General features: G+C 39.6%; 3 protein-coding genes across 4 annotated transcripts; all 3 read right to left on the bottom strand.

Annotated features, from left to right (window-relative positions):
* Positions 1-758: 758 nt before the first annotated feature.
* Positions 759-2,348, bottom strand: LOC119781404 (cystatin-B-like). The gene is made up of 3 exons (XM_038281836.1): positions 2,189-2,348; positions 1,995-2,096; positions 759-1,067 (listed from the first exon to the last, which is right to left on the bottom strand). The coding sequence occupies exons 1-3, from the start codon at positions 2,279-2,281 to the stop codon at positions 939-941; spliced, it is 324 nt and encodes a 107-aa protein (XP_038137764.1). The 5' UTR covers positions 2,282-2,348; the 3' UTR covers positions 759-938.
* Positions 2,349-4,555: 2,207 nt separating this feature from the next.
* On the bottom strand, positions 4,556-24,512 carry LOC119781405 (cystatin-B-like). Of its 2 annotated transcripts, none has more exons than XM_038281839.1 (3): positions 24,330-24,512; positions 24,141-24,242; positions 4,556-4,868 (listed from the first exon to the last, which is right to left on the bottom strand). In XM_038281839.1, the coding sequence occupies exons 1-3, from the start codon at positions 24,402-24,404 to the stop codon at positions 4,794-4,796; spliced, it is 252 nt and encodes an 83-aa protein (XP_038137767.1). In that variant the 5' UTR covers positions 24,405-24,512; the 3' UTR covers positions 4,556-4,793. The 2 variants fall into 2 exon arrangements, with proteins under 2 accessions (XP_038137767.1, XP_038137766.1); XM_038281838.1 differs by lacking the exon at positions 4,556-4,868 and adding an exon at positions 19,829-20,148 and having other exon boundaries at positions 24,330-24,504.
* Positions 16,643-18,259, bottom strand: LOC119781406 (cystatin-B-like). Its single transcript, XM_038281840.1, has 3 exons — positions 18,098-18,259; positions 17,904-18,005; positions 16,643-16,951 (listed from the first exon to the last, which is right to left on the bottom strand). The coding sequence occupies exons 1-3, from the start codon at positions 18,164-18,166 to the stop codon at positions 16,823-16,825; spliced, it is 300 nt and encodes a 99-aa protein (XP_038137768.1). The 5' UTR covers positions 18,167-18,259; the 3' UTR covers positions 16,643-16,822.
* Positions 24,513-25,911: the final 1,399 nt, after the last annotated feature.

Genomic DNA, 25,911 nt, shown 5'->3' with positions numbered 1-25,911 from the left:
GTTTTGATACCAAAATTGTTGAAATCGGTTGAAAACTACGGGACTAGTTAGAGTCAGAAAAATAAAAAGTGAACAACAATAAGTGGGAATGCATAAGCATAAGCCTTAGTTCTATTTTGAAGAATTCAATGCCTTTTAAGACTTTTTAATGACCCGCGGGAACCTTGATATACATATAATATATATATATATACATATTTTTTTTTTCTAATAGGGTTCAAGATTGTCACCAAAGATATAATTCTTAACCTATGCAGGGCAATTAATAGGGGTGCACATAAGTACCGTGCTAAGGATAAAAATAGTAGTACCTTGGAGTGTACCACCCAGTGACAAGCATTTGTACCAGGGGTGTCAAACTGATCCTAGAAAGGGCTGTGTGGCTGCAGGTTTTCATTCCAACCAAACAATAGCACACCTGATTCCATTCATCTCATGAAGTCTTCATGTTCAGATTGGACTCACTAATGAGATGACTAGAGTCTTGTGTGCTATTGCTTGGTTGGAAAGAAAACCTGCAGCCACACAGCCCTTTCTGGAACCATTTTGACATCCCTGAGCCCTTAAAGGTATAATTTTATACCTTTTTCTGAGTGTGTATTTGCTCATGTACCCTTCAGAGAGGATGCATTCTTCCAGTTCTAATAGAATTGAGAAAAAGAAAGGTTTTAAAAACTGTCATCCTGTTATCTATCGATGTTTCACCTTGTCAGGAGATCTTAGGTAAGCAGCTGCAGCAGGGAGAGAAAAGACACAAATCAATTCCCTTTCAGTTTATTCAGACAAATGGCATAAAAACAATTCTTTAATGGTTTCAAGTTATGCTGCATATGACTCAAAATGTCAGTTATCACTGCGGGTGAGAAAACAAGACAACAGGTTGACGACACTGAGGGAGCATTCTGCAGGCCTAGAGCTCTGCTAGAATATACAGCTATTCAGAAATACTCGATGGGATCATGGTGGCTCTTGGAGAGCTGAATATCACTCAACTCTACTTCCCCTCCATTGCACGTCAGTTTCTCCCAGACACGGATGTGAAGATGCTCATCACCCCCAACATGGACCTGAGAAAGATAAAAACTAACAGTTAGTACTGTACTCACTTGAGCACACTTTTATTCACGAAAAATGTTATTACAAAGCGGTTACTGCTTGACCTTCCTTTAGATTGTCGGAACAAAATGCACTGTAATAATTAGCATTTTGTCATACATTTTTGTTTCAACAGTCTCCATGTTAAAGTATGGAGGTGGAAGTGTCATGCCCTGCTTCCCTGTCCCTGTTTTTTACAGGGATGGGGAAGATAACTGGAATTTACAAAAAATTCTGGCAGGATGAAGATAGCAAACATACAGAAAGGGATAAAATTGAATAATTTAGATTAAAGCATGTTTTGTTGGAAAGTCCCAGTCAAAGTTCAGACCTTAGTTAGGATTCTGTGAAAAGAACTGAAAATTAATGTTTTCAGTTCAGTAAACCAGTCGATGAGATTCTTGGCCTTTTTGGAAAAGGACGAACAATTTGAAACCATTATAGAATAAAAATAGACACAGTTGTTTTCTTTTTTTTTTGTTCTTAATGTATATCATCTAAAAAAAAAAAAAAAAAAAAAAAAAAAAAAAAAAAAAACTCAATCACACAAAAACAAAGGTGGTGTAATAGTTGTAGATCTACTTGAACATTATTTTGAACAATTTGAACTTCTTAAGTTCAGTTTTTATACTTGGATTGATTGATTTCTTACAACTACAAGATAAAACAGTAACTAAAGTTGATTAATCTGGGTGTGTACAGTTTAATAACATTATCCTTTGAAAGTTTGTGTTTTTTCCGAGTTTATTTTCCAATAACCTAGCTTTAATTAAACCTTATTAAACCTCGAAACAGAAGTATTGCGATAAAATCTTACATAAGAGATTGTCGTTTTAAAATACTAAATACAGGTTTCCAGGATGATTCGCCAACTATTCAGCCTTATAACCAATATCTACCTTTATAAAGTAGTTGGTCCCAGCAACAACCTGACTCTTGTAGCTCTTGGCGGTGAAGACGTCATAGTTCTTTCCTGCTTTCTGCTCCACATGAGTTTTCACCTGAAAAACAGAGAAACGGGGAAAAGTCAGACGGAAACGATTTCTGCCTTGAATTCTTGGTCTTTTTAGACAAATGCGAGTTATTTTCTTACTTTATCACAAATCTGCTGAATGTTCTCATCGGCCTCCATAACTTCAGAGGTGCCTCCACACATCATAGTTGGAATAACTCTGAAAGGTTCCATACTGTAGGTAAGCGAAAATAGAGCCAAAATGCAAGAACGTAATGTCTATGAGGCTTTTAAGTTGAGTCAGTAAATCACATGATTCAACAATGCGGAGCGTACCATCATTAAAGATCGGAGGGGGTGTTTTTATTGTGGTTGATACTCTAATTGGGATATAGAAAATAAAATAATTTTGAAACATGCTGTAGTTCACAAATGAAAATAATAAATCACATTCACAGCTTATTTATTCAAGCTTTCTACTTAAAGGGGCAAGTTCTCTACCTTCTCACATTCCTCCCCCCTTTCCCTCTTGAAGTTGAGTCCAAGGAACGGCTGCTAGTGATAGACAGCTGGATGAATTTGGGACACAGCCAAGTGGTAACAGTGGAAAAGCAAGTTTTGAAACAAACCTCAGTCATGAAGATACCAAACACCTCCCTCTGTTCTCATTCCTCTTTTCCAACACGATATTTTAAAGTGCTGTTTGGCCCAAATAATAAGCTTTTACCAGTAATTCAGCAGCCACTGCAATGATTAAATATATTAAATTGAAAGAAAATTATATAATCACTTTTAATAAAAACAATATTATCAACTTTCACAAAAGATTTCAGTTGAACAGATACTTTTAGATGGTGCATGTATGTTTAACCAGGGAAACCTCTGATCCAGGCTTCCAGAAGGGGCTTTGGACATTGTCATTACCCGATCCGTACCATCAGCTCATTTGCGCGTGCGCAAACAGAATAACTTCCGGTGGCAATATTTCCTTTTTCTTACTTTTTTATTCTTTTGTATTTTTTAGAGGCATGTTTTTTTTTTTTGTATATCTTTGTATTTTCGTCAATATTGCATTTTCTAAAAATAAAAAAACTGAAATACATAAAAAAGTTCACTCGCCTTGTGATAGTTACTTTGACTGCTCTGTGCATGCGCAAATATACGTCACACAGCGTATATATTTAAATTTGTTTAAATATTTGATTTACTCTGTACTTAACTATGCACTCCAGCAGTACTGATCCCACAATGGATTAATTTGCTACCTTTCGTGACCTGCAGTTTTTCATTGATAAGGGAACATTTCCTGAAAATTTGGATTTTTATTCCAGAAAAATGACGTCAAGCAATACAATGGATTGAATTTAAAAAGCATCCATTTCTTCCAGAAAAGTCTTCAATATTGTCTTTACGATGTAGTTTAGTATTCTTTAATTATTTAAGGATATAAATAAAGTTTTTTCAGTACCGTAATTACATTATTTTTTGGCGACCCGGAAGTTATTCTGTTCGCGCAGGCGCAAATGAGCTGATGGTACGGATCGTGCTACCGGTACGGATCGGGTAGCGACAGACACCACTTATTTAAAGCACTCTAGGTCAGGCTGGTTGTTGATCAGACATTCTGATCATCAGCTCTCATGTCCATACTAAACAAGCATCTTAAGAGGATGATGGTGCCAGGTGATTGAACTGTAAAGCTAAGATTTGTTTGGTTTAACAACTAATAGTCTTCCACCTTAGGTATGTCTTTTTATATTGTATTGGTTTCTTTTTAACTGATGGTCTAAACACTAGTAAGTAAGATGTAGAAAGTTTTTATGATCTGTCTTCCACGCTTTGTGACAAACGCAAAATAGGACCTCTGGTTTTCTAAAAACATTCAAGTGCACAATTAAGTTGTCCTACTAACGGATTTCATTTTACTCCACAACTTTGTCTGTGGCTTTTTTTTCTTTTTGTCTTCATGTTGCAGATTGCTATAATTTTTTGGCCGATGACTAAAGAACAGCATGGAATACTGCAATAATGACCCTGACTGCATAAGTCAGGTAAACTCTACCAATTTCTATTGTGTTTGCAGTAAGAAGTGGAAGTGCAATATATATCCTTTTGATTTAAATGGAGGCTTAATGTGAGTCACTGGACGAGTACTTAAATCAGTTAAAGGTAATGATCTGGGTTTCTTTTAGTTTCATTTCATTCAACATAATTGGAAACATGATTGTGCTTTTTGATTAGCTACACATTCCAATAGGAATTAAGCTACAATATGAACATTAAAATTTAAGCTCACAACTAGGCCTGTGTGAATAGTGATATATGGACTTAAAAAGAACCCTGATGAAGCTGCAGATTTAGTTTGTTCTATGCAGTAGATGAAAAATGTTTAAAAACCCCAACTGCAGAGACACAGGTCTGCATTTAGAGGAATATTATGAGTCATGCTGCATGCAAAAAAATGAGGAACATACATGTGACTAATAGCAGAAATCAGGGTATACAAACTGCTTACAAATGATTATTTTAATTGATGAAACATGTGATTTGCATGATTTACTGAGGAGTAAACAATTTACACAAGAGCAGCTGTTATATGATATCAACATATGAGGTGCACTTTGTATGCTGGATATTGACTATTTGCTTTCTTCACTGCCGTCCGCATGATCTCGGATCTTCACTGTGAGCCTTAGAAGTACTCAATGGGGTCATGGTGGCTCTTGGAGACCTGCATGTCGGTCATCTAAGCATCGTCTCCGTAACACGGGAGTTTTCTCCAAACACGGAGGTGAATGTGATCTTCTCCACCGATGTGGACCTGAAACGACACCACATACCATATGGTTACCAGCTATTAATTACTGCCGCATACATCAGTGCTTTCCAGAAGTATTGAAGTACCATTTGAACTTTTCATATTATATTCTTCATATTCATATCATATTCTTTTTAATCATTTTTATTTCTGTCAGAATAAAATAAAATAATAAAAGAGTATAGTAAGCACATACTCTGAGACCAATAAATACAATCCATTATAACTTTGTTTCTTTAGCAGCCAACTAACCCCTTGCTCACACTGGCTCCGGTGCAGTTACCGAGCCGACGGAGACCGCAACTCCCGCACACCCCCTCTCACACCACCCTTTTGACTACGGTGCGGTGCGGCTCTGCGGCTCCGGTAACAGGTCCGGAGATTTAACAGAAGTTCACTTGAGTTCACGTAACTTCATGCGATAACACGGCCCAAATAAAGGATTTTTGCGAGAGCTTGTTGCGGAGGGCTCCGGCACGCCGCAAGGATAGCTTTTTTGCGGAATTTTCCTGCAGCGCCGGAGTGTCTCGGTAACCGCAGCCGGACAGCTCAGCAGCCGGTGAGAGAGGTTTACGTCTTTTTAATGACTTGGAATCACTGCGGCGCCGCACCCACCGCACCGCAACGGTAAGACCGGAGTCGGTGTGAGCCTGGGGTAACAAACTTGCACAGTCCATCTGCAAATCTCAGGAGGACACAAAGTGGCTCTGTGAAGGGGTTCCGGTCAGGGGAGGCCAAAGGTCAACTTACTTTCTGACTTGCAACAAAATTGAAAAAGCAAATAATTCTTAACACACAATCTGTGAAACTATGAAAATTTGTGGTGGCAGCATTATGATGTGGGTACACTTTTCTTTAGGAGAGAAAGATAAGTTTTTTAGAGTTGTTGGGATGATAAAGCGGGCTTCCCTAGTCACAGTGACGTGTCATGGCTCTACAGTCTGTGATGAACCTTAATGAAGCATAGGAAACAGAATCCAACATTTGAAGACGTGAAGAAGTAGCATTCTTATAAAAAACGTGACCATAATCAAAGACCGACAGAGACAAGGCGCTTTTTTTACTCCAAAAGAAAAACCTGTCTTATTAAAAATTTCTTAACAAGTTTATCAATAAAAGGTTTGAAGGTAAGGAAGTCATCAATTACATTTCCAAGGTATTTATTTTCATGTACCACCTCAAACACATTCCCCTCCAGAGTGGAATGTGCTTATGAGGATGGGCCTTCAGGTACTTTATGGTATCAGTGCTCCATCTACAGGTTGCTCAAGTGCAAACAGAATTGACAAAGAAGAGTCAGGTATTTTTATATTTATTTTTTTCATTGGGCAAACGTCAAATTACTTCTGATTCAAGCCTTTTGTGATTCGCAGGTTGCCAAATATGTACAGCCATGTTTTTATCTATGAATTATCAAGGACCTTCTAAAGTGTTTTCGTTTTATCTGTGTTGTATTTCTTTTTGTGCACTCTGAGCCGACTAACTTTAACATCTCATAATGGTCCAATAATGATGATAGAGATTATAGATTCTTGCTACAATGCCTTAATTCGATTTAGAATGAACCTCTGTATCATGATCTACCATCAGGTGTCACTGTTAGTTTTCATAGCGAAACTACAAAGAGTTGATCATTAAGGGCCTTAAAATGCCCCTTAACTTAACCTTTACTGTTGTTGGTGTGTCTCTAAGTAAAAGTCAGAAAGTCCAGAAATTTGCAGAATTTCAACAAATATTTCAGCAAACTAAAAGAAGTTGAACCTCACAAGCATTAAAGTTGTGAGACTGCTGGAAATATAAGCAGGCTTTTAAAGGATAGAGGAGACTGGGATGGTTTTATATACAGGTGCTGGTCATAAAATTAGAATATCATGAAAAAGTAGATTGATTTCAGTAATTCCATTTAAAAAGTGAAACTTGTATATTATATTCATACATTACATACAAACTCATATATTTCAGATGTTTATTTTGTTTAATTTTGATGATTACAAATGACAACAAATGAAAATCTCAAATTCATCATATCAGAAAATTAGAATATTACTGAAGACCAATAAAAACAAAGGATTTATAGAAATGTTGGCCAACTGAAAAGTATGAACATGAAAAGTATGAGCATGTACAGCACTCAGTATTTAGTTGGGCCTCCTTTGGCCTGTATTACTGCAGCAATGCGACGTGGCATGGAGTCGATCAGTCTGTGGCACTGCTCAGGTGTTATGATAGCCCAGGTTGCTCTAATAGTGGCTTTTAGCTCTTCTGAATTGTTGGGTCTGGTGTATTGCATCTTCTTCTTCACAATACCCCATAGATTTTCTATGGGGTTAAGGTCAGGAGAGTTTGCTGGCCAATTAAGAACAGGGATACCATGGTCCTTCAACCAGGTACTGGTAGCTTTGGCACTGTGTGCAGGTGCCAAGTCCTGTTGGAAAATGATATCTGCATCTCCAAAAAGTTGGTCAGCTGCAGGAAGCATGAAGTGCTCTAAAACTTCCTGGTATGTGGCTGCGTTGACCCTGGACCTCAGAAAACACAATGGACCAACACCAGCAGATGACATGGCACCCCAAACCATCACTGACTGTGGAGACTTTACACTGGACTTCAAGCAACGTGGATGAAGTGCCTCTCTTCTTTTCCTCCAGACTCTGGGACCTTGATTTCCAAAGGAAATGCAAAATTTACTTTCATCAGAGAACATGACTTTGGACCACTCACCAGCAGTCCAGTCCTGTTTCTCTTTAGCCCAGGCAAGACGCTTCTGACGCTGTCTGTGGTTCAAGAGTGGCTTGACACAAGGAATGCGACAGCAGAAACCCATGTCTTTCATACGTCTGTGTGTGGTGGTTCTTGAAGCACTCACTCCAGCTGCAGTCCACTCTTTGTGAATCTCCCCCACATTTTTGAATGGGTTTTGTTTCACAATCCTCTCCAGGGTGCGGTTATCTCTCTTGCTTGTACACTTTTTTCGACCACATCTTTTCCTTCCCTTCGCCTCTCTATTAATGTGCTTGGACACTGAGCTCTGTGAACAGCCAGCCTCTTTAGCGATGACCGTTTGTGTCTTGCCCTCCTTGTGCAAGGTGTCGATGGTCGTCTTTTGGACAACTGTCAAGTCAGCAGTCTTCCCCATGATTGTGTAGCCTATAGAACTAGACTGAAAGACCATTTAAAGGCTTTTGCAGGTGGTTTGAGTTAATTAGCTGATTAGAGTGTGGCACCAGGGGCCATCAATTTTGAACCTTTTCACAATATTCTAATTTTCTGATATGATGAATTTGAGATTTTCATTTGTTGTCATTTGTAATCATCAAAATTAAACAAAATAAACATCTGAAATATATGAGTTTGTATGTAATGTATGAATATAATATACAAGTTTCACTTTTTAAATGGAATTACTGAAATCAATCTACTTTTTCATGATATTCTAATTTTATGACCAGCACCTGTATATATATATATATATATATATATATATATATATATATATATATATATATATATATATATATATATATATACTTTTTGCATATCTAAATCCCCTTATTTTTGAGATACATGTCTCAGATATTTATACATTATGTTTTTCTTTCTGGCAGACCCAGTGACCACTTGGAAAGACAAGTTGGCAACCGAGGAAGAACGGTGACAGCGAGGAAAGACTGCTGACATCTGAGAAAGACCAGAGCTGGGGTGTGGCGGCTTGGCAGGCCAACCACACTCTCCGTGAGGAGAAAACCCAAACAACCACTATGGAAAGGTATATTACCAGATACCCCCGGGGCCGAGTGAGAGCGGGGGAGGATGATCGACCCAAAGGGCAGAACAACGTTATGACCACCATCAACGGACAAACGACTACGGAACAGCCAAGCGATTTATCCCGGGTCTGTAGATGTGGGAAGAAATGCAAAAATGAGAAAGGGCTGAAGATACATCAGACAAAGATGAAGTGCTTACAACCTAAAAGTAATGTGCAACGCACAGGGAAACCTGGTGAGACGGAGGAGAGGCCGGGGCAGGACACAAACCACAGTCTCCAGAATCTCCAGGCACATGACGAGGAGGGAAGCAGGAGCAGCATCGCTGATGTGACGGAGGCAGCAAGGCAACAGAGTGAGAGTGAAGAACTACCTTCCTGATGACTGGCTGATCGCAGAGGGGTGCTTCATCCCTAAGGAGGAGAACTCCTCAGGGATCAAGCAGTTTCGCACCATCTCACTGCTCAATGTGGAAGCTAAGATCTTCCTGGGGATCCTGGCAAAGAGGTTGACCACCTTTATGTTGGAGAACGGGTACATGGACACTGCGGTACAAAAAGGGGGCATTCCAGGGATATCTGGCTGCCTTGAACATACCAGCGTTATCTCCAAAATCATTGAGGACGCGAAGAAAAACCATGGCAACCTGGCAGTACTGTGGTTGGATCTGTCAAATGCTTATGGAACAATACCCCACAAGCTAGTGGAGCTGACGCTGAAGACCTACCATATACCTAAGCGATTTCAGGCACTTCTGCAATACTACTTCGACGGATTCAACATGCGTTTCACCTGTAGGGAGTTTACCACCAACTGGCAGAGACTGGAAGTGGGCATTGTCACAGGCTGAACGATTTCAGTGATCCTTTTTTCCGCAGCGATGAACCTTCTCATCAAATCAGCAGAGAAGTTGCGTCGAGGTGCAGTACTTGCAAGTGGAGTCCAGATGCTGCCCATTCGAGCATTTATGGACGATCTCACCATAACAGCAAGATCAGTACCAGAAGGAAGATGGATTCTGGAGGACTTGGTTGAGATCACAAATTGGGCAAGGATGGAGTTCAAACTAGAAAAATCTAGAAGCCTGGTTCTGAAGAAGGGGCTCGTTCAGGATCGGTATCACTTCAAAATTGGAGAGAACACGATCCCAACTGTCCAAGAAAAGCCTGTGAAGTGCTTGGGAAACTGGTACAGGGCGGACCTCAATGACAGGCAGAGTGTGAAGGAGCTGCTTAGCCAGGCAGAAACTTGGATGACATCTCTCGAGAAGAGCAGCCTCCCGGGCAAGTACAAAGCCTGGGGTTAACAACATGGGGTTCTCCCCAGACTGCTCTGGCCTCTCCTGGTTTATGAGGTACCTGTCTCCACTGTTGAGGGACTGGAGAGGAAGCTGAACACCTACCTGAGGAGATGGTTGGGCATCCCAAAAAGCTTTTGCTCCATTGGCCTGTACAGCACAGGCAGCAAGCTACAGCTGCCAATAACATCAGTGGTGGAAGAGTACAAGGCGACAAAAACACGCCAGGCCATGATGCTGTGAGACAGTAAAGACGAGAGAGTACGTCAGGCAGACATCGTCATCTGGACAGGCCGAAAGTGGTCAGCCAGCAGAGCATTGAAGGAGGCCGAGGACAGACTGAATCACGCAGACATTGTCGGGTCGGTAGCCCAGGGAAGGCTGGGTTTAGGTTGCTTCACCAGAACAAGCTGGAACAAAGCGGACCCAAGGGAGAGGCGAGGCTTGGTGCAGAAAGAGGTCAGAAGGGTGGAGGAGGAAAGCCGGCATGTCAAGGCTGTAGCCATGAACAAACAAGGCAGCTGGACTAGATGGGAGAGTGCGAGAGCTCTTACTTGGCAGGACATCTGGAGCATGGAAGTTCCTTTTATGCTCTGTTTATGACGTCCTACCTACTCCCTCAAACCTCCACACCTGGGGAATGGTCGAGAGCCCAAGCTGCAAGCTCTGTGGAAGGACAGCTAACCTTGAGCACGTCCTCTCTTCATGTCACTCAAGCTTAGCAGATGGCAAGTTCCGGTGGCGTCATGACCAGATCCTTGCTCAATTGGCCGACGGCATAGAGCAGGCAAGGAAAAGGGCAAGACAGCTGTCCAAAGGGCCTTGTTTCATACATTTTACCAGGGCAGGAGAAAGTGGAGTAGTAGGAGGGAAGAGCAAGGGGGTCCTGGCCACGGCAAATGACTGGGAGATGCGGGCAGACCTAAAAAAGCAGCTCAAATTCCCTGAGGAGATAGCCCACACTAGCCTGAGACCAGACATTGTTCTATGGTCTAAAGGTACCAAGCAGGTGGTGCTCATCGAGCTGACTATCCCCTGGGAAGAGAGGATGGAGGAGGCCTATGAGCGTAAGCTCAATAAATACCAAGCCCTCATCCTAGAGAGCCAGCAAAATGGATGGAAGACCTGGAATCTCCCAGTGGAGGTAGGCTGCAGAGGCTTTGCTGGACGGTCGCTCTGGAGAGCCCTTGGACTGCTGGGGATTGAAGGGCTGGCCAGGAAGCGGCTTGTAGCCAACGTCACCAAGCTGGCGGAGGAGGCATCTCGCTGGATTTGGATGCAGCGCGAGGTGCGCTGGCAGAACCGAAGCACTGAGTGAACGAAGAACTGGATGAGGAGTTGGGTGGCGTTCGGTAGGGGTGGGTCCAGGACGCTGGATTTGCCGTTGAGCCCCTCCGAGGTGTCATGGGCTTAAATCAACGAAACACCAGTGAAGGGGGGTGCCCATTTGACAACCTTCTGAGCCTACCCAACTCCGATTCCAGTCACAGAGACCTAGTGGTGCCTTGAGGGAAGGAAAGAGAGAGAGAGAGAGCAATGCCACTGGCCCACAGATGGTGCAGGGGCAAGTACCTGTAAAATTGGGCCAGTTGCGATATCCCTTATCGTATTTTTCATATTCCTACTACATATTAATTCATATTGATAAAACCTTTGGATGTTTGTCACATGCATGACAGATTAATGTCAAAGGCACATGAAAACGACTTTGCTACGACCTCCCCCAACTCATGTAGCACTGGGTTGAGTTATAAAGGTAAAACAAAAGGAGCAAAAACAGAGGTCATACTGTAGATTACATTTTACAAGTTTATTAGAGAAATATATCAACCCAGAACACTGCCACTTTATGAGTGTGAATCACTGGATGGACCTCACCATGGAGATTAATCACAAAATAAAGTAAATGTAGTGAAGAACTAACCCTGCAGATCACCCACAATGTAACGTTAATCTCAGTAAGACATGATCTTTTTTACTAATGTTGGTCTCTAAAATAAAAAACATTTAAAATGTGTTTCAATTTCTAGTTGTGAGAAAATATGCTAAAGCATTAGGAGCAGAAATCCTTACGCATGAAGATACATTTAAATAGATTTTTAAAAGCCATCCAATATCACTTCTTTTCATTTAGGTTGAGGGTCTAAATGTAGAGATGAGGAGGTAGGGATGAGTATTTGCTGATTTAATGGCAAACGGAAACAAAATCCAAGAACACAATGCAGAAAACAAAAAAACAGGACACAGAGGAAAACACACATGAAGAGCCAAGTAACGACAAGAAACCAGCAATGATGAACTGCAGGTGTATCTATGGGGAACAGAACGATGAATGGGCTAATGAGCTGAATATGGAGCAGGTGTGGATAGAAGTAATTAGAAGGGAGCTAGGGGAAAAGAGAGTAACTCAAAAAATGCAACACAGCTTAAATAGAACACAGAATGGAAAATAAACTGAACAAAACAGAATGACATAGATAACTCAAAACTCAAAGGGGAGAACATAACAGTTATATCTCTAAAATGACATATAAGCTAACATGTCCTGTCCTTAAAATGCACCATATTTATACCATGTTAATGATTGTAAAGCTTTAAGAAAGAAATCTAATGGGATTTAATCTGATCAAAGGACTTTATGTTAACTCCAGTCTCCTTTGGCCGGCCCAAGCCTCCATTGGGTCCTGTCATGGTGGGATTTAGATTACTAGCCCACATGCAGAACACACACGGAGTCAGAGGAAAAGTTTAACTGTTTATTAAAGAACACAAAGTTATATAACTGATGCTGGAAACAGATCCGGGACTGGTCACACAGGGTTCTCTGCAGAGAGGGACAGTTGGATTAGCCAGGAAGCTAATGATCCTTTATCTGAGATGAAGTGCAGATCTGTACCTGTTCTGTGGTTCAGGCCGAGCGGCAGAGGGAGGGAACCAGAAGGGTCCAGAGACTGAGGGCGGCAGAGGACTAGGCAGCAGCAGGGCTTGACTTCAGACTAGATGGTGTTCAGATCTTGAGTTTCTCCAAGCTCTCTTCTAGAGAGCCGGCAGGCAGGTTCAGACAGTTTAATCTTCAGATGTGTTTCTGAAAGCAGGCAGGCAGGATTCTGTTGAGAAGCTCTTCTTGAGCTCCAGGTTTCAGTCAAGTTCTTCCTAGGAAGCAGAGAGGACAAAAACTGGTTAGGTTCAGATTCAGGCTTTCAGAGGAGTCAGGGAATCAGACAGGTTGGTTGGCTCAGGTCTAGCTGTTACCATTACTGGCTAACACTCTGGCACTGGAGTGTTGTTGTTGTTTCTTGTTTAATGGCGGTTGACAAGCAACTTATTGGTGTGCATTACCGCCACCTACTGGTAAGGAGTGTGGATCAGGAAGCAACTTAAAAAAAAAAAAAAACCCAACTAAATCCTTTCTATCAGTTTAGTTTTCTTAAGAAATCTTAATAAATGACATAAATATTCAGAAGAGGAGCAATATCCCAACATATCTGATATTTTTAACTGTAACTTATTCTTTAGAAGTCGATATTCTAATTTCCTTCTCTCCTCAGAGTACTTTGGACAAAACAACAAAACATGTTCTACTGTCTCTTCTTAAAAACAAAATTCACAATTTCCTGATGGATGTCTTCCCATTATAAATAATGTACTGTTTAAGCCTGTATGACCAAAACGTAACCTGGATATGATATTATCTTCTTTTCTACTTATTCTTGTTCCCCTCATTACCCCAACTTTCCTTTGAATGCTATAAAGCCATCTACCAGTTCTTTCCTCCTCCCACTGCTTCTGCCATCTTTCCTTAACTTTTTGTTTTATAATAGATTTTATCTCCTCTTTACTAAATGGAATCATTATCTCAATGCAACTGTTTTTTGAAGCTTGTTTTGCATATCTGTCTGCCAATTCATTACCTATTACTCCTATATGAGATGGAACCCATGTAAAAATGACAATTAATCCCATGGTTTGAATTCTATAAAGTATTAACTGAATCTCCAATAGAAGGTCTGGTCTACTATTGGAATGATTATTTTTAATTGAATATAACGATGAGCTTGAATCAGAGCAAATTAAACTTCTTAAAGGACGAACATCTTCAATCCAACTCAAAGCCAAAATACTTCCCATCATTTCCCCTGTAAACACTGATACGTCATCAGAAATCCTCTTACATTTTTTTTATATTAAATTCTGGGACGATAAATGACACCCCATTGTTGTTACTTAGGCTTTTAGATGCATCTGTATACACTTGAACATAACCAAAATATTTATTTTCTATATATGATTGGACTGAGCAAGATTCTGAAAAATTTCCTTTTTCCCTCTTCTTCAACAATGATAAGTGCACAATGGTTTCATTAAATAGAGATGGATGAACCAGTGACAGAGGAACTGTATCACTCATTTTTATGGATGATAACTGAAAATTTTTAACATCACTTTGTATCTCCCAACCAAAGGATTTTAAAGTCTTTTTCCCTTTTTCCCAACTAGGTTTTAAAATTTCTTGACATGGATGGTTTTTATAATGACCCTTTAAATAACTCCAGTAAGATAATCTTAACTGTAATCTTCTAAGGTGGCACTGGAGTGTAGTCCTGCTGCTGCTTATATGCTGATCTCCTGATGAGCAGATGAGAAACAGCTGGTGAAGTCAGTTCCAGCTTCAGGAGACCCAGAACGCCCTCTGGAGGAGAAAGGCAGACAGAACCCAGAAACCGACTGAAAAACAAATCCCCAGGAAGGGATCCTTGGCGCCCTCTGGTGGGCAAGCCTCCGGATCCCAACAGGTCCTAAGCAAAAATTGATATGGTGCCCCTCTGAATCAGCCCATAATATTGAAAGCTGCGATCAACAGTCAGATGATTTTACCATTTACAAACCTACCTTAAACTCTTCACAGCACTGGCAATGCTTTCTACAGTTTACTATATGTTTATGTCATTTTAGCATGTCATTTGTTTATAGTAGAGGTATCATATGATGTTTGTCTACTTTTGTTTCTAGAATACTCCCCCAGGAATGTGCCAAAATGATCATCAATGCAACAACGAAATGAATAAAAAGATTTGATTAAAAAAAAACATTAATTAAATTAAACAAAAAAAAGGTCGTAGCAAAAAAACAATAAAACATCAAGCACAAAACTAAATAATATAAATAAATAGTTTTTTTTTTGTTTGGAATAATGTTTTGCATATATTAGAAATTATGCAATAATTCAGTTCTAAAAATAAGCTGCTTTTGCTCAGATAACAGTAGCGAAATTATAATTTATGCAAACAAGTGTTTATTGTTTACTTAGTCTGGGGGGGCTTTCTAGTGGCCTATAGCAGCCATTTAGTTTGCATCGCTTTGGGCTGACCTGAAAAAAAAAAAATGATTTGAGTGGAATGGAGAGAATCTGCTGAGCAAGTGTAAAAGAAAATCTGCTCCCAGAGAAATTCTGTTTTGAAAGACTTCCTAAGCCAATTCATTGTGTAAAACAGAAAAGGACAGCTTTGTATTCTAAATTTGGTCAGCTGGCCTAGATTCGATGTAACGTCTGTAAGCTTTTGCATAAAATAAGGTTTTCATCATGACAATAAAAAGCTGAAAATGCCTAAACAGTTGTTTATTCGGGCCAAATGTAACTGGAGCAGGTCCATTCAAAATGAGAACATGGTATTTTAATTTACAGAGGAAGCTTTGCTCTTTTGCTGCATATTACAAGCTAGAAGCCAGTGTTTACAGTGAACCACGTCCTTTTTGCCTAGTTAGTGACAGATCCAACTGCGATCAAGTACTACATGCCATTTTCTTTTTATTTACAGTATTACACTGTTCAAACTTCATCACACACTATAGTATTCGTCCGTCTAGTTTTACATAAACTTCAAAAACAAACTATTCTTAAAAAAAACAGACTGCATGAGGTATGCAATGTGAATGTTCCTCTGTCTTGTCAGCTCATTGGATACTACCATAACTTGATGCATTTAATCTAGTTGTAAATGTATATGTAATATATATATATATATTAGGGAATATATAATATATATCATTTTAAGGTATGCTTTCAGAAGCTGCACAAAAAGGATGACAGTATTTAGAGGGTAACTGTTTCAATATACATTTTAGAACGAAGGGATGTAGTATAGTATTTTAAGGGGAAAAAAAACAAACCTTAAAATAATAAGAATCATTATCATCCATTTATATGGGCTGCATTGTGGCATCTTCCTGAATGGAGTTTGCATGTACTCCCTGTGTATGCATGAGTTCTTTCCAGGTACTCCGGCTTCCTCCCACAGTCCAACAACATGGCTGGCATCTTTAAATTGTCCTTACAGTAGGTGTGATGGTGTGTGTGCATGGTTGTGTCCCCTTTGTTGCTTGCAATGGACTGTCAACCTGTCCAGGGTGTACACCACCATAGTTCAAGATTGTCACCAAAGATATAATTCTTAACTTATGCAGGGTAATTGATAGGGGTGCACATAAGTACCCAGTGCTGAGGATAAAAATAGTAGTAAAATTATACCTTAAAGGTATAATTTTATACTTTTTTCTGAGTGTGTATTTGCTCATGTACCCTTCAGAGAGGATGCATTCTTCCAGTTGTTCTAATAGAATTGAGAAATTTAAAAACTGTCATCCTGTTATCTATCGATGTTTCACCTTGTCAGATCTTAGGTAAGCAGCCGCAGCAGGAAGAGAAAAGACACAAATCAATTCCCTTTCAGCTTATTCAGACAAAGGGTATAAAAACAATTCTTTAATGGTTTCAAGTTATGCTGCATGAGACTCAAAATGTCAGTTATCACTGCGGGCGAGAAAACAAAACAACAGGTTGACGACACTGAGGGAGCATTCTGCAGGCCTAGAGCTCTGCTAGAATATACAGCTGTTCAGAAATACTCGATGGGATCATGGTGGCTCTTGGAGAGCTGAATATCACTCAACTCTACTTCCCCTCCATTGCACGGCAGTTTCTGCCAGACACGGATGTGAAGATGCTCATCACCCCCAACATGGACCTGAGAAAGATAAAAACTAACAGTTAGTACTGTACTCACTTGATTCACGGAATATGTTATTACAAAGGGGTTACTGCTTGACCTTCTTTTAGATTGTCGGAACAAAATTCACTGTAATAATTAGCATTTTGTTATACATTCTTGTTTCGCCAGTCTCCATGTTAAAGTATGGAGGTGGAAGTATCATGCTAAGCTTCCCAGTCCCTGCTTTTTACAGCGATGGGGGTAGCTAATTGGAGTTTACTAAAAATTCTGGCAGGATGAAGATAGCAAACATACAGAAATGGATAAAATTTCATAATTTAGATTAAAGCATGTTTTGTTGGAAAGTCCCAGTCAAAGTTCAGACCTTAGTTAGGATTCTGTGAAAAGAACTAAAAATTAACGTCAAGATACAATCCAGTCTATGAGATTCTTGGCATTTTGGAAAAGGACAAACAATTTGAAATAAATAAATTACCATTATAGAATAAAAAATAGACAGTTATTTTCTTTTTATTTGTTCTTAATGTATATCATCTTTTAAAAAATAACCACAAACACACAAAAACAAAGGTGGTTTAATAGTTGTAGATCTACTTGAACTATCATCATTATTTTGAACAATTTGAACTTCTTTAGTTCAGTTTTTATACTTGGAGTCATTGATTTTTTACAACTACAAGATAAAACAGTAACTACAGTTGACTAATCTGGGTGTGTACTGTTTAATAACATTATCCTTTGAAAGTTTATGTTTTTTCCGAGTTTATTTTCCGATAACCTGACTTTAATTAAACCTCGTCTATAGACAGAAGTATTGCGATAAAGTCTTAGATTAGAGATTGTCGTATTAAACTACTAAATCCGGATTTTTTTCGACCATTAGAACCAAAAACAAAGACCGTTTCATTACTTGGTGCAGATTTCCAGGATGTTTCGCCCACTATTCAGCCTTATAACCAATATCTACCTTTATAAAGTAGTTGGTCCCAGCAACAAGCTGACTCTTGTAGCTCTTGGCGGTGAAGACGTCATAGTTCTTTCCTGCTTTCTGCTCCACATGAGGTTTCACCTGAAAAACGGATAAACGGGAGAAAGTCGGACCGAAACAATTTCTGCCTTTATTTCTTGGTGTTTTTAGACAGATGCGAGTTATTTTCTTACTTTATCACAAATCTGCTGAACGTTCCCATCGGCCTCCTTTACTTCTGAGGTGCCTCCACACATCGGCATCGTAGCAAGTCTTAAATGTCCCGAAGGTAAGCGAAAAATGAGCCAAAATGCAAGAATGTAATGTCTATGAGGCGTTTAAGTTGAGTCAGTAAATCACATGATTCAACAATATGGAGCGTACCATCATTAAACATCGGAGGGGGTGTTGTTTTTGTGGTTGATACTCTAATTGGGATATAGAAAATAAAAAAAAAATCAAACATGCTGTAGTTCATGAATGAAAATAATAAATCCATTCACGGCTTATTGATTAAAGCTTTCTACTCTTTCTTAAAGGGGCAAATTCTCTACCTTCTCACATTCCTCCCCCCCTTTTCCCTCTTGAAGTTGCGTCCAAGGAGCGGCTGCTAGTGACAGACAGCTGGATGAATTTGGGACACAGACAAGTGGTAACAGTGGAAAAATGGGTTTTGAATCAAAACCTGAGTCATGAAGATACCAAACACCTCCCTCTGTTCTCATTCCTCTTCTCCAACACGATATTTTAAAGTGTCGTTTTGCCCAAATAATACGCTTTTACTAGTAATTCAGCAGCCACTGCAATGATTAAATATATTAAATTGAAAGAAAATTAAATAATCACTTTTAGTAAAACAGTATTTTCAACTTTCACAAAAGATTTCAGTTGAACAGACACTTTTAGTTGGTGCATGTATGTTTAACCAGGGAAACCTCTGATCCAGGCTTTCAGAAGGGGCTTTGGACACCACTGATTTAAAGCACTCTAGGTCAGGCTAGATGTTGATCAGACATTCTGATCATCAGCGCTCATGTCCATACTAAACAAGCATCCTAATAGGATGATGGTGCCAGGGGATTGACCTGTAAAGCTAAGATTTGTTTGGTTTAACAACAAATAGTCTTCCACCTTAGGTTGGTAGGTATGTCTTTTTATATTGTATTGGTTTCTTTTTAACTGATGCTCTAAACACTACTAAGTAAGATGTAGAAAGTTTTTATGATCTGTCTTCCACGCTTTGTGACAAACGCAAAATAGGACTTCTGGTTTTCTAGAAACATTCAAGTGCACAATTAAGTTGTCCTACTAACGGATTTCATTTTACTCCACAACTTTATCTGTGGCTTTTTTTTTCTTTTTGTCTTCATGTTGCAGATTGCTATAATTTTTTGTCCTTAATGCCGATGACTAAAGAACAGCATGGAATACTGCAATAATGACCCTGACTGCATAAGTCAGGTAAACTCTACCAATTTCTATTGTGTTTGCAGTAAGAAGTGGAAGTGCAGTATATCCTTTTTATTTAAATAGAGACTTAATTAGAGTAGCTGGAAGAGTACTTAAATCAGTTAAAGGTATTGAACTGGGTTTATTTTAGTTTTACTTCATTCAACATAATTGGAAACATGATTGTGCTTTTTGATTAGCTACACATTCCAATAGGAATTAAGATAAAATATGAACATTTAAATTGAAGCTAGTGCGACCTTACAACTAGGCCTGTGTGAAAAGTGGTACATGGATTTAAAATCTGAAAGAACCCTGATGAAGCTGCAGATTTAGTTTGTTCTGTGCAGAAGATGGAATTTTTTTAAAAACCCCAACTGCAGAGACACATGTCTGCATTTTGAGGAATATTATGAGTCATGCTGCATGCAAAAAAATGAGGAACATACATGTGACTAATGGCAGAAATCAGGGGATACAAACTGCTTACAAATGATTATTTTAATTGATGAAACATGTGATTTGCATGATTTACTGAGGAGTAAACAATTTACACAAGACCAGCTGTTATATTATATCAACATATGAGGTGCACTTTGTATGCTGGATATTGACTATTTGCTTTCTTCACTGCCGTCCGCCTGATCTCGGATCTTCACTGTGAGCCTTAGAAGTACTCAATGGGGTCATGGTGGCTCTTGGAGACCTGCATGTCGGTCAGCTCAGCATCGCCTCCGTAACACGGAAGTTTTCTCCAAACACGGAGGTGAATGTGATCTTCTCCACCGATGTGGACCTGAATCGACCCCACATACCATATTGTTACCAGCTATTAATTACTGCTGCATACATCAGTGCTTTCCAGAAGTATTGAAGTACCATTTGAACTTTTCATATTATATTCTTCATATTCATATCATATTCTTTTTAATCATTTTTATTTCTGTCAGAATAAAATAAAATAATAAAAGAGTATAGTAAGCACATACTCTGAGACCAATAAATACAATCCATTATAACTTTGTTTCTTTAGCAGCCAACTAACAAACTTGCACAGTCCATCTGCAAATCTCAGGAGGACACAAAGTGGCTCTGTGAAGGGGTTCCGGTCAGGGGAGGCCAAAGGTCAACCTTCTGACTTGTAACAAAATTGAAAAAGCAAATAACTCTTAATACACAATCTGTGAAACTATGAAAATTGGTGGTGGCAGCATTATGATGTGGGTACACTTTTCTTTAGGAGAGAAAGATAAGTTTTTTAGAGTTGTTGGGATGATAAATAGAATCCACCTGTGTTTAATCAAGTCTCTGTATAAATGCAACTGCTCTGTGATCTTTTCAGAGGTCAGTTTAAATTACATAGGGCATCATGAAGAATAAGGAACACACCAGGCAGTTCTCATATACAGGTGCTGGTCATAAAATTAGAATATCATGAAAAAGTAGATTGATTTCAGTAATTCCATTTAAAAAGTGAAACTTGTATATTATATTCATACATTACATACAAACTCATATATTTCAGATGTTTATTTTGTTTAATTTTGATGATTACAAATGACAACAAATGAAAATCTCAAATTCATCATATCAGAAAATTAGAATATTGTGAAAAGGTTCAAAATTGATGGCCCCTGGTGCCACACTCTAATCAGCTAATTAACTCAAACCACCTGCAAAAGCCTTTAAATGGTCTTTCAGTCTAGTTCTATAGGCTACACAATCATGGGGAAGACTGCTGACTTGACAGTTGTCCAAAAGACGACCATCGACACCTTGCACAAGGAGGGCAAGACACAAAAGGTCATCGCTAAAGAGGCTGGCTGTTCACAGAGCTCAGTGTCCAAGCACATTAATAGAGAGGCGAAGGGAAGGAAAAGATGTGGTCGAAAAAAGTGTACAAGCAAGAGAGATAACCGCACCCTGGAGAGGATTGTGAAACAAAACCCATTAAAAAATGTGGGGGAGACTCACAAAGAGTGGACTGCAGCTGGAGTGAGTGCTTCAAGAACCACCACACACAGACGTATGAAAGACATGGGTTTCTGCTGTCGCATTCCTTGTGTCAAGCCACTCTTGAACCACAGACAGCGTCAGAAGCGTCTTGCCTGGGCTAAAGAGAAACAGGACTGGACTGCTGGTGAGTGGTCCAAAGTCATGTTCTCTGATGAAAGTAAATTTTGCATTTCCTTTGGAAATCAAGGTCCCAGAGTCTGGAGGAAAAGAAGAGAGGCACTTCATCCACGTTGCTTGAAGTCCAGTGTAAAGTTTCCACAGTCAGTGATGGTTTGGGGTGCCATGTCATCTGCTGGTGTTGGTCCATTGTGTTTTCTGAGGTCCAGGGTCAACGCAGCCACATACCAGGAAGTTTTAGAGCACTTCATGCTTCCTGCAGCTGACCAACTTTTTGGAGATGCAGATTTCATTTTCCAACAGGACTTGGCACCTGCACACAGTGCCAAAGCTACCAGTACCTGGTTGAAGGACCATGATATCCCTGTTCTTAATTGGCCAGCAAACTCTCCTGACCTTAACCCCATAGAAAATCTATGGGGTATTGTGAAGAAGAAGATGCAATACACCAGACCCAACAATTCAGAAGAGCTAAAAGCCACTATTAGAGCAACCTGGGCTATCATAACACCTGAGCAGTGCCACAGACTGATCGACTCCATGCCACGCCACATTGCTGCAGTAATACAGGCCAAAGGAGGCCCAACTAAATACTGAGTGCTGTACATGCTCATACTTTTCATGTTCATACTTTTCAGTTGGCCAACATTTCTATAAATCCTTTGTTTTTATTGGTCTTCAGTAATATTCTAATTTTCTGATATGATGAATTTGAGATTTTCATTTGTTGTCATTTGTAATCATCAAAATTAAACAAAATAAACATCTGAAATACATGAGTTTGTATGTAATGTATGAATATAATATACAAGTTTCACTTTTTAAATGGAATTACTGAAATCAATCTATTTTTTCATGATATTCTAATTTTATGACCAGCACCTGTACTGCTGTGGAGAAATTTAAAACCAGATTTGGAAAGAAAAAGATTTCCCAAGCGTTAAACAGCCCGCCTGCCTGCCCGCCCGCCCGCCCGCCCGCCTGTCCGCCCATCCATCCATCCATCCATCCATCCATCCATCCATCCATCCATCCATCCATCCATCCATCCATCCATCCATCCATCCATCCATCTTCCTCTGCTTATCCGGGGTCGGGTCGCGGGGGTAGCAGCTTAAGAAGGGAGACCCAGACTTCCCTCTCCCCAGCCACTTCTTCCAGCTCTTCAGGAGGAACCCCAAGGCGTTGCCAGGCCAGCCGAGAAACATAGTCTCTCCAGCGTGTCCTGGGTCTTCCCCGGGGCCTGCCCCTGGTGGGACGTGCCCGGAATACCTCACCAGGGAGGCATCCAGGAGGCATCCTAAACAGATGCCCAAGCCACCTCAACTGGCTCCTCTCGACGTGGAGGAGCAGCGGCTCTACTCCGAGTCCCTCCCGGATGACTGAGCTTCTCACCCTATCTCTAAGGGAGAGCCCATCCACCCTACGGAGGAAACCCATTTCGGCCGCTTGTATCCGCGATCTCGTTCTTTCGGTCATGACCCAGAGTTCATGACCATAGATGAGGGTAGGAACGTAGATCGACCGGTAAATCGAGAGCTTCGCTTTTTGACTCAGCTCTCTCTTCACCACGACGGACCGGTACAGCGCCCGCTTCACGGCAGACGCTGCACCAATCCGCCTGTCGATCTCCCGCTCCCTTCTTCCAGAAGCGTTAAACAGCCAAAGGTGGTTATATCAAAATGGAAGGAGTATACAAAGTATTACCTCAAAGGGCCTGAATAATCTTGCACACTCAATTTCTCAGTTTTTTATTTGTTTAGGAAGTTTAAAATATTCAATACATTTCTTTCCACTTCATGATTATGCCCCAGTGTTTTTATTTTATAACTTTATGTTTGAAGCCTGAAATGCAGCAAAACGTGGAAAAAAGGGAACAGAATACTTTCACAGGGCACCACAACATATAGATACAACTTGTGGTTGTAACATGACAAAATGTGCAAACTCCTCAAGAAATACTACTTCTGCAAACTGTTAACCATTAAGCTAAAACAAAACTAACCATAAAATAAAATGTAAAAAAAACTAAATATAAAGGACCTAATTCATAATATAAACAAAAGCAGTTCATTTAACTCTGAGTTTTTCAGTTACAGTACAATAACTTAACAAGTAGATTTTGTTACGTCCACCTGGCTTGTTTGGTGGGGTAACATTAATGGAGACCACACAAGGATTTTTAGAGTTAATGAAAAAGGAAATTTATGAAATTATATTAAGTAAAACCTGAAAAAGGATTACCTGAAATAAGAAGCCAAAACAAATTAATACAAAACCCATAACTAATTAGAAATAAACAAACGCAAAACAAACCTAACAAAACTCAATCATAAGGTCCAAACCAAACCAACTGAATTTCTGAAGAGGGAGAGGAGGAAAAAAGCCTCCTGACTGCTGCAGCATGACAGCTTTTAAAGCAGCAGAGCACCAATCAGGGAAAAAACATAACACCTGCAGAAGGCCTGCCTCCAGGACCCTAAAAGAAGAAAAAGCAGAGACCCACTGCAGCCGTAACAATTTCTTTTCAACTCTTATTCGGTCAACTGAATGTTAATGCAACTGAATCAGAAATTTTAAGGAAGAATCAAGGACAAGGACTAAAATTCAGCTACAGAAATTGCCTTTAAATCACCCCCATAGAAAAAGTATCACCTTTATGAAGTAGTTTGTCCCTTGAACCACCTGAGTCTTGTAGGTCTTGGCGGTAAAAACATCATAGGTCCTCCCTGCTTTTTTCTCCACATGAGGTTTCACCTGAGGAATAATCGAGATGACATAAAATCAGGTCCCTAAAGATGAAGGCCATATGTCCAAACTGGTGGGGCAGTAATCAATACTTGCCTCATCACAGATCAGCTGGACCTTTTCATCTGCAACCTTTGCATCAGGGGATATTCCTCCGCCTATGGGCCCCATGACAGATTTTGTACAGTAGTGGTAAATATAAAAGAACAGAGGTGTTGTAAACCACTAATAGTGTGTGATCCAGAGATGAATCCAGACTGAGCGCTGGCTCTATTTTGGACTGTGCCATTTACTTAAAGCAGGAGGGGTGGAGAGAAGTACCACATTATAATACTTTCCTAAGAAAATTCATAAAGGACTTAATTTTCCCAAGAAAAGGCGTTTACTTTACTTTTTATCTACATGGTATAGGTGATGTTTTTCTACCAGAGAGTCAAAGCAGGAAAATACCTACAGCTTTTTCATCATTTTACCTTTCAGTCACATAGTTCAGTCCCAAAAGCACATGGGCCTTACTGGTATTCAGCTGACTGTGCTGCAGAGAAAATAAAGGGGCCTGTGTAAGGATAGAAATATTTTGTGAGTGAATGAGGTTATAAGCTTTTGAAAGTCTTGATCAAATTTTCTCTCGTTCCTAATTATCGTTTTGGAGGACTCTGTGCAGCAAACATGTTTTAATGAAATGAGATGAAAACATAAAATTAAATGTGCATTCCTTATAGTTCCTGCCCTCACTTTGAAAAACTGTATTTAAAAGGAAGTGACTGTCTGTGGAGGTGTTTTACTTTGTTGTAGTCTAACCATGTTTCTAAAAACACTACACATAACATCGCTCTGTAACTAAGTAACTGATAAAAACAATTATTTTCCTGACAGAGATCTAATGCCAGCTGTAGTGAAATAGCGTCTGCTGGTATTTCTGTGGGATGGTGCAGTTGACAGGAAAAGGTTTTTGGGGCTATTTTCTGCGTACTGATTGTTCTCGTATTAGTTTGTTTTTGTTTTGTTTTTTGTCGTTTCTAGTTGTGCTCCTATACTAATTTCCATTAATGCTGTCTGCAGCAGTAATCTATGGAAAAAAGGGAAATCCTGTTCTGTGCATCATGTGTTGCCATGGTAATAGACACTCCATAGTCATTTTGAGGAACCAATGTTTGTTCATAGACTGCTCTAACATGAAACTCACTTAATTTGCTGTATCAACATCATGACACACCCAATGTGTCTTTTTAGAGCTGTTTTCAGCTGCTTTAAGTTTTCTACTTTTCCCAATGATATGTCTTGTAATTTTCATCAGTGTTTTCAATCTCTGAACTCAAGAGGCAATCGGTTTTCTATCATTTTTTTGGAAACTCTCTTTGAGCTCATTTAAAAGAAATTGCATAAGCAGTTTGGTCATGATTAAAATGACTAAACAATAAACATACATAAAACAACATACTCCAGCAACCCAGAAGAAAGTCAGGTGGGTCATTTATTTGCATCTGACTTGAAATAAAAAACAACAAAAAATTTTGATTTAACCTTTATTTAACCAGGAAAAAACTCCATTGAGATTAAATAAGTCTTTTTCAAGGGAGTTGTTAAAGAAAAATGATTATTTTTTAGACTTTAATACAGTTAATCTTATGGCATGTGTAAACACTCTCACTTGAACATATTTCTTAATTTTGAACAA

This window comes from Cyprinodon tularosa, unplaced genomic scaffold, assembly GCF_016077235.1.
Source record: "Cyprinodon tularosa strain WSP-4 unplaced genomic scaffold, ASM1607723v1 ctg1761, whole genome shotgun sequence".
Classification (NCBI taxonomy): Eukaryota; Metazoa; Chordata; class Actinopteri; order Cyprinodontiformes; family Cyprinodontidae; genus Cyprinodon; species Cyprinodon tularosa.
This window is presented reverse-complemented; position numbering and strand designations above follow the sequence as displayed.

What these genes read in the sequence shown, in the direction of transcription:
- LOC119781404 (XM_038281836.1), bottom strand. Translation starts at nt 2,281, where the DNA reads ATGGAACCTTTCAGAGTTATTCCAACTATGATGTGTGGAGGCACCTCT. An exon ending in TTCAGCAGATTTGTGATAAA is followed by an intron (nt 2,097 to 2,188) that starts GTAAGAAAATAA and finishes TCTGTTTTTCAG; the next exon opens with GTGAAAACTCATGTGGAGCA. An exon ending in GGACCAACTACTTTATAAAG is followed by an intron (nt 1,068 to 1,994) that starts GTAGATATTGGT and finishes TATCTTTCTCAG; the next exon opens with GTCCATGTTGGGGGTGATGA.
- LOC119781406 (XM_038281840.1), bottom strand. Translation starts at nt 18,166, where the DNA reads ATGCCGATGTGTGGAGGCACCTCAGAAGTAAAGGAGGCCGATGGGAAC. An exon ending in TTCAGCAGATTTGTGATAAA is followed by an intron (nt 18,006 to 18,097) that starts GTAAGAAAATAA and finishes TCCGTTTTTCAG; the next exon opens with GTGAAACCTCATGTGGAGCA. An exon ending in GGACCAACTACTTTATAAAG is followed by an intron (nt 16,952 to 17,903) that starts GTAGATATTGGT and finishes TATCTTTCTCAG; the next exon opens with GTCCATGTTGGGGGTGATGA.
- LOC119781405 (XM_038281838.1), bottom strand. Translation starts at nt 24,404, where the DNA reads ATGGGGCCCATAGGCGGAGGAATATCCCCTGATGCAAAGGTTGCAGAT. An exon ending in TCCAGCTGATCTGTGATGAG is followed by an intron (nt 24,243 to 24,329) that starts GCAAGTATTGAT and finishes ATTATTCCTCAG; the next exon opens with GTGAAACCTCATGTGGAGAA. An exon ending in GGACAAACTACTTCATAAAG is followed by an intron (nt 20,149 to 24,140) that starts GTGATACTTTTT and finishes GGGTCGATTCAG; the next exon opens with GTCCACATCGGTGGAGAAGA.